Here is an 8,769-nt window from a genome sequence, read left to right on the forward strand (position 1 = left end):
AGATATTGCACAATATTTAATTGCTAACGAATATTGTGAGCCAGTTGGCATTTAAGTGACATTTAAATAATTTTGTGATAACAACCTCTTAGTAATAAGGCTTTTAAGAGAATCTCTTAAGAAATTTAAATAGGTTCTCGTATAATGTTAAAAATATATCTATAGGTCTTATGGTTCGGTACAGTAGCAAAATGAAAGAGATTTTTATCCTTAAAATTACGTGTATTTGTATTATCACATATGCAAGTACTTATGTAATATGAATAATATTAATTTCGCAATGGAGTATTATTTTAGTTTATTTGGGTTGATTTTACCTCTTTAGAAACTCTTTAGTTCAAAGAGGAAACCCCGATGGGATTTTACGTGTTTGATGTTTAAATAGAAATTAGTTTATCTGACAATTCAATACCACTTTTATATTATTTACAAGAAACATTAAAACTTTCGATTTATGTCTATTTTCAAAAATCCCATTCAAAATATAAGTAGAATTTTATTTAACTATTTCATAAGTTCTTGTACACGTCCCATCCCAACCTTCAACCTTGATCGTCTGAAACAATATTAAATCTGTTAATAAAACTTTATTTCCATATAATGAATAACATTTTTATAATCCAAAACGTTTGATAGATTGATTATGAATACCAAACGTAAGTTGGAACACCTCAGTAAAAAAACTCTGAATTTGTAGACACAGCCGTGCGTCTAGGATTTCATAAAGAGTGAATGACAATATTTAAAATAGTATAGTCCGCGTAAAACTGCTAGTCCGCTCTAAACATAGAAATGAATCGCCATAGCAATTTGTATGACTACACCTGCTTGCAACAACTTCAGAGCGGACTAGCAGTTTGACGCCGACTATACCTGCTACCTATAATATCAGATTATGAATGGAATAAGATAAATTATATTTACCACGTATATAAAATCATCGGTATATTCGGTAACGTGATGTCCTTTCAATCCGTTTGCAGCAACTTGTGTTTCTATTAATTTGTTCCCTTCGATTTGCATGACTGCTTTAACCTGTAAATATTTAATATTTTAATTAAGTAAAATCCACAATTGTTTCAAAAGTAACATATAATTAAAGAGGTGTGTTGTGTGGTAAGGGAGACATATTTTTCAAAGGCATTTCAGCTTAATCCTCAGGGCTTGCGGCGCACCTGTGGCCAACCTCAGGTAGGAATCTAATCTTATCTGAGATTGATTACTTAGGAGCGGCAGTAGCTACATATCCTCAGGTGGACTTCATGCTCGTAAAAGTACAGAACGGAGAGCTAAGACGATCCAAAAGTTTCCGCCGTTTTAGTAAAATTGGAATAAAGTCACCTTGAATCAAAGTTTTGAACAAAGTTGTAATTCAGTTTTCACTTTATATTGCTTATTTTATTGGACATGACAATGAATAATCGAGACGTTGATTCGAAGTTATTTTCTTATATAATAGGAAGTAGCAAACGTCTATCGTGTATGCAGTTCTCTCGGTGGTATAGTCACTGTAATACTTAGACACGTATAATCCACCAGATACTATTGGAGTTCGTCTTGAGGTCGGCCGCAGATGGAGGGGTAATAACCCCTGAGGACTAAGTTAGAACAGTTCGTATAAGTGTTTCTCCCTAACCACACCCTTAAAACGTGGATATAACGTTTCATACAGTTATTTATTATAAGGTGCCACCGGAGCCAAAACTAAGTCTACTACTTTTAAAGAATACCGAAAAAAATCTACGAAAGGTAAAGAGAATAAAGTATTTCATTTTAAATCATAATGATATACAATAACATTGTTAGTACGCTACTCTTATTCCACCACTACTCTTATTCCTATAAAGTAATAAGTCTAATAACTAACTGTATTTGAAATAATATCACAATCAAAAACTATCTAGCACATACTTATTAAGATTATCACAGAGAAACAGTAGTACGGCGTTTCATATGTGATCTAATCGCAAAGTTCAATTCAATTTCATATGCCGAGTTTGAAACTATTACATACAGGGCCGGACTTGGAAGTCTAGAGGCCCTCGGGTAACGGAGACGCGGAGGCCCCTAATTATTCTTATTATTATTCGAAGAATCTTTCTCCGTCCAAAAAAGTATTGCCAACAAATACAATTGCTTCTTGTTGAAGCACAAAAACCCTAGAAATTTGCATTTTATTCTCTATTATCTTTTACCCGCGGTTTCGTTCGCATTCAAAGGTTTTTATCTGTCCCTCGTGACCTGTAATTTTTCCAAATATAGGTAAAGAATAGGTACCCTATACCCTAGGAATAGGTACCCTATTTTATTTCCTGAACACGTGTGTACAAAAGTTGGTGACAATCGTTTATGTATGTACTTAAAGCGTGAAAGTGGAGCAAAGGAACAAACGAAGGAAATTACATCCGCATTTATAGTAATAGATAGGATCGTGGGGGCCCCGGGCGGTTGCCCCGCTTGCCTAATCCGTCCCTGATCACATACCTTTTCTCCATCAAGCCTCATGCTTTCAAACTCCACGCCGGGTACGAACTTAACTTTGAAGTTCTTGAATGTAGTCGTAATAGTAATAGTGTAGGATCCGTCAGGATTCTGTGATAGTATACAATCACATGGCAAGTTGGTTATGATTTTACGTACTATTAAGCTTACGCCTGTAACAAAGTATTATTATAGAGTACGTGCTTCATTGCTTCCACTGCTGGGTACGGGTCTACTCTCAAAGTGGGATGGATTAAGCTATAGTACATCGCGCTGGCCAAGTGCGAATTAGTAGACTTCACATACCTTTGAAAAGATTTCTCAGTTATGCGGGTTTCCTGACGATGTTTTTCCTTCACTGTTTAAGCAAGTGATAATTAATTTCTAATACGCACATAACTTTGAAAAATCAGGGGTGCGTGCTTGGGATTTGACTCTTGGACCCCTCGATCAAGAAGCCAAGATTTTTAACTGTTTTTGAGTACGTGCTTAGTAAACAAAATTACACGTAGAGTAGCTTTTCGCTTTCATATATATAGATTGTGAAAAGGTGCTAAATGTGAAAGTGCATCATCATGTTACTGGTCACGACGAGGTGCTAGAATTATTTTTCGACTAAGGAAATACACCTATAACGAGCGCTTACAGTTTTGTGCCGTACATAAAAATATTTGACTCTATTATATTTAGATTTCTTTCAAATAAATTTTGTTTCCTTGTATTATAATTTACATATAGATTGCAATTTTTTTCCTCCTTAATGGCTCACAGCGAAATTTGGGTTTTTCGATCTGAATACGAAGGGTTTAGCCTAGGAAGGTACTCAACATATCATCTCATTCATTATAGATTACTTATTCATTTATTTTTCTGATTTTTAAAGTTATTATTATTATATTTCCTTCACCTTCAATGCGTATTAAATTGAAGGTGAAGGAAAATATTGTAAGGGAACCTTCACGCTTCAGAGTTCTTCATAAAAAATCCCAAAGGTGTGTAGTTTAACATAATGTACGAATTCATACTTGCCCATTCCTGAGAATTCTTTACAATAAACATAGATTAGTAAAGATTACTCACTCCTAACAAGAAAATGTACCCAGTTTTGAGAACTGGAATAGTTGCGTAAAAAAGTTTTTCCACGTCTCCGTGCTAAAATGTCCCTAAAATATTTGAAATAATTATTTATTTATTATGTAAATTACGCAGTATTAGTTATTTATTTGTAAATTTTCTCTAAAAATGTTTTTATTTGTCAAGAATTCAAAAAAAGAACTTACTAATAAGCCGTTTGTGGCTTCATTCAATTTCAAGGCGGCGAAGTATCTTTACTATTCTATGACAATAAATCTCAAATGTGTATGTGTATAGTCTACCAATTCACACTTGTTAGCGCGGGACAAATAATAGATTGACGACGAGATGATAATGATGATGATAATTCATGTATTTTACCAGCTAAATAAGCTAGCTAGCCAGCTAAACGACAATGCAATTATTTTCCGATGCGATTCCGACATTTATCTTTATTAACGCATCATCATACATGTTACGCATAAGCGCAGCACGCACTTTATCATTAGTTCATTACATAAGGTTTCTCATATTGAATACGTAAAAAATCCTTACATATGTGTAATCCTTACATTTATAGGTGAATATAAACAGGTTTTTTTTAATTATTTGAGATATAAAAACATGCAAAGTTAGTACATTTCATTTTGTTTTTAATAAAGTAAAGGTACTATATTGTCCTTAAATGGTTTGTTAAGTTATATATTTTTTTATAATTTAGGTATAAGCCTCTTTCACACTAAAAAGACAACTAAAATTATTGTTTTCATTTAATAAATTCAATGACCTTCAATAAATAAGTACGTTGGAATAGAGATTTCCACTTACCCAGAAATTCTAAATACTCTTCGAAATTTTCTGAACTCTTCATTCGATACCTTTTATTCAAATATGGTTCCATTTTTTCTTAAATTTCAATAATTTGCAACTACTATACTACACTATTTGCACAACATCTAAACGACTGCTTAATCGCATAAAAATGTATTTTATCCAAAGATTTTGTTATTATCTGCCAAAGATTAAAACTTTATCAATAAATGATAAAAGCCGCGTAATATTGTTTTGTTTCTATCTTACTCACACTTTAGATGAGAGACAAGGATGAGATAACAACGACGCAAGCGTAGCACATTTGCTATTAAGGTCGCGAACGATTCACGTTTAAAAAGTACAATCACTAATTCCAATCCTTTATAAGTGAATGGGTAAACATTACATATATGAAACAACGTTTTATCTAATATCTTAATACATTTTACTTCACCGCTGTCTAATATTACGTCTAACGTCAACACATTCTCTTTACTGACTAAAACGTCAAAATCAAAATGGCCTTTGTACGCAACATTATCAGTCTGTGGACGGCTGGTGATGACGTCACACGTTATACATATTTACCTACTATTCGATTTACATTGCTAATGATTCTATATTTACGTTTCTAATATATTTTCTTTATACTTTGAGGATAATATTCTCTTGACTGGATATACCAGAATAAACCAGTTTCTTTCCTTTATTTTTGTATTAATTGTCAATTGTCGACTCGTTTTGCAGTATAGTAGCTGGTTTCGATACTAAACTTCGCCGTATGTTATAAAGACCTTATATTATCTTATGGGTAGGAAGGTCCTTGAATGGAGACCACGTCTAAGCAAAAGGAGTACAGGACGCCCCCCCACCAGGTGGTGGACCCTGATGACCTGATGTCGGAGTGGCGTAGATGAGGGGAGGCCTATATCCAGTAATGGACTTTTAAAGGCTGATAGATAGATAGATGTTATCTTATAAGCTCTAGCGGACTAAACGGGGGGCCCCCCAAAACATAGTTCCTCAATAAAAGGTCGTTAGAACAAAACAATCTGTGAAATCTGTATAAATCTGCGAAAAAAAAGGTCGCTGAACGCATCACCATCATTGGAATACGTATATATAATTTTGTAAAATCAAACCAATTTTTAGACTGGTGTCCTTACAAACACAGTGACAAAAACAGTTAATTAGTATTTAGGTTGCATGTTAAGTGCTCAAAGCAACCCGTAATTATCTGCAGCATGAACCAAATATTATAACAGATCGCAGGGCATTACTACTCCCAAAAACTAAGTGGAGACGCCTCGTGTATCGGTCCTTCCCTAATCCTTTAAACAATAACAGAAAGTATAGTAGGTCTTATTGACCTCTGTCCCTGTAGTTCCGGGACTAGAATAGGGCTACGGTATCCCCTGCCTTTCGTAAGAGGCGACTAAAAGGGGGCCTCCGGGGTTGCGGGCGGCAAGAGTGGGAGCTCGAACCGTCCAGTATACTATCCCGGGAAGGACGGCGGTATGTTTGGTCGCATACCGTCGAAATCACCAGATGTTGTGGGAGGAGTGAACGCTCCCCTAGGGCAGAGCCCGATCCGACCATCGCGCTTGGAGGACACCGTTGTGTTCCGTTGGAGATCCCGGAGTTCTCCAACAAGCACCGAGGACGGCTACCGGGGGGTTTTATTGCGGTAAAAATCCCACATAACCCGGCGTCGCTCCCACGTCGTCGGGTACCTTTTGAAGGTTTCCCCCTCGAAAAGAAAAAAAAAAGGTGTTATTGACCTCAAAGGAAAGTTCCGTAACTTTAATATGCATTTTCATAGGTCAAGATGTGTAACACTTTATTGTAATAAGAATAAGTAGATAAGTGCTTTAAATAAATTATCTCTCTTCTTTGGGAAGTCGGTTAAAAACTAAATGAATTTTTGTACAGGAATTCCTTACAAAACTTCGATAAACACTAAGAAAAGATATTCGAAAAATCACCCTCTAGAGAAGTTAAGTAAGGGATGAAAGCTTGTTACTTAAAACTAAACACTCTTTAAAAGCTTTTAAAAGTTTTGCTCTATTAAGCGCAGTATTTTAGTATTTTGTGTTTTTAATCACCGGAGCAAAAGAGGGTTGTTATTAGGAAGGGATATTATAAGTTACATGCGTTTATCTGCATGTTTTTTGTAGCATCGTATATTTTACTCGTACATGGAAAGTCGATTTTGATTTAATTTTTTGTTTAAAAACTCAATCGAGAATATTTTTAGCACAAAAAAAAAGCTCCGCTGATTGAAATATTTAAGGGTAATAGAACCCTTTGTGATTCGGCACCACCGCCACACCTATTTCTGCCTTTAAAACAGCAGTGTTAAGCACCGGTGTGATCTGGTTTGAAGGGTGTGGTAAGGGAGACATACTTTTTCGAGCAGCTCATATTAATTGGGAGTCGGATTTTATAAATTTTAATTAATATCTTCGCTTCTCCCTCGATATACGTAAGGATGGCCCTTTTAAGGGTATAACCAACGATCCATACCATCACTTGACAACCAAGGATTAAGGTTTCACTTCCGTGATAAGATTTGTTATGGAACAATAATAATTCGCCCCACAACAGTTTATTTATAGAACTGCTAAACTGGGGCAGAATAGAGTTGAAATCAATCCCTTGTATAGAATTTAAATGAACAGTAACAGATTAAAATGAGATTAGACTAATTGGAAATTCTACAAGTAACAAAGTAAACAAAGATTATTTTATTACCATTTTAATTTGAATACCGAAATAAGATTTGCTATAAATAAAATAAATAAATTTAATAAATGTAGTTAGTGTGGTTACAACTGGCCTTTGTTATTGAAAACTAATACTGACAGCATATTGGTTTGAAATTCGGACTCGCAATTTAGAGGTCCTAGATAGGCATCCCAGGTTCTCCTTTTCTCTCGGGAGAGATTTTTTTTTCTTTTTTTTTATAATATAAGAGTAGCAGACGAGCATGCAGTCCACCTGATGGTAAGTGGCTACTGCCGCACATGGACATCTGTAATCAACCCCAGATAGGATTAGATATTCCTATCTGAGGTCGGCCACAGATGCGCCACTACCCCTGAGGACTAAGCTGGGACGCCTTAGAAAAGTCTGTCTCCCTTACCACACCCTTCAATACGGAACACAGCAGCGCCTAACACTGCTGTTATTAGGTAGAAATAGGGGTGGCGGTGGTGCCGCCGGAGACGAACCACAAAGGGTTCTACCACCGACTAAATTAACATTGGTATTTTTATGGTCCTCTAATATATATAGCGAAATGTAGTGGTCCCCGGTCGAATCTAGTCAGGACAGCCATGAACTAGGATATCGAATTGTACAGGTCGGCAGGTGCGGCAAAGTTTGATTAGCCTTCTACTAGGCAAATATCTAAATCCGTCACTGATACCTGCGGTTGTCTACAGGTACATAATATTGCTACCTCTGAGTGAGAAGACCGGCTATGTGAACTTGGCACCCGACTTTGGAAAATTGAACTTTTTTTTTATGATTCTTATAGACTATGGTAAGTAGTTGTTTGTAGTAAAAAATATTTCGTTTGTAGTTGCCCCAAAAAAAAATTGGTGACCTTGAAAAAAATCTCAGCACCCGACTTTGAAAAATCGAACTTTTTTTTTATGATTCCTATAGACTATGGTAAGTAGTTGTTTGTAGTAAAAAAAAATTCGTTTGTAGTTGGCCCAAAAAAAATTGGTGACCTTGAAAAAAATTCGAACCCGACATTGAAAAATCGAACGTTTTTTTTATGATTCCTATAGACTATAGTGGGTAGTTCTTTAAAGTAACATTCTTTTGATAAAACTAACTCAGAAACACAACTAAAAGACTTTGAAAAGTAACCCATGACCCCTAGATTCGATCAAGATTCCAATAAAATTATTACAACTACAAACAAAATTATCGCCAATATTAACAAAAAACAAGTACTACAAACTAAACTAATATACTGCAAACAAAATAGAGTTACTACAAACGGAATTATCGCTACTACAAACGAAATAGGGGAACTACAAACAAAAATATCGCTACTACAAACGAAATAGAGCTACTACAAACTAGTTATTGCCAATACGAACAGAATAGAGTTACTACAAACGAAAATATCGCTACTACAAACGAAATAGGACTACTGCAAACGAAATAGATCAACTACAAACGAAAATATCGCTACTACAAACGAAATAGAACTACTACAAACGAGTTATCGCCAATATGAACAGAATAAAGTTACTACAAACAGAATTATCGCTACTACAAACGAAATAGATCAACTACAAACGAAAATGTCGCTACTACAAACGAAATAGAGCTACTACAAACGAGTTATCGCCAATATAAACAGAATAGAGTTACTACAAA

At 35.2% G+C, this 8,769-nt stretch overlaps 1 protein-coding gene across 1 annotated transcript; it reads right to left on the reverse strand.

The window, feature by feature from the left end:
• Positions 1–234: 234 nt before the first annotated feature.
• LOC140744983 (fatty acid-binding protein-like) lies at positions 235–4,868 on the reverse strand. Its single transcript, XM_073076721.1, has 5 exons — positions 4,640–4,868; positions 4,384–4,567; positions 2,485–2,654; positions 925–1,035; positions 235–556 (listed from the first exon to the last, which is right to left on the reverse strand). Exons 2-5 carry the CDS (start codon positions 4,454–4,456, stop codon positions 497–499), a joined length of 414 nt encoding a protein of 137 aa, XP_072932822.1. The 5' UTR covers positions 4,457–4,567; positions 4,640–4,868; the 3' UTR covers positions 235–496.
• Positions 4,869–8,769: the final 3,901 nt, after the last annotated feature.

Source organism: Epargyreus clarus, unplaced genomic scaffold (assembly GCF_041222505.1).
Source record: "Epargyreus clarus isolate Ecla_fem2 unplaced genomic scaffold, WU_Ecla_fem_2.2 ptg000002l, whole genome shotgun sequence".
In the NCBI taxonomy this organism is placed as follows: Eukaryota; Metazoa; Arthropoda; class Insecta; order Lepidoptera; family Hesperiidae; genus Epargyreus; species Epargyreus clarus.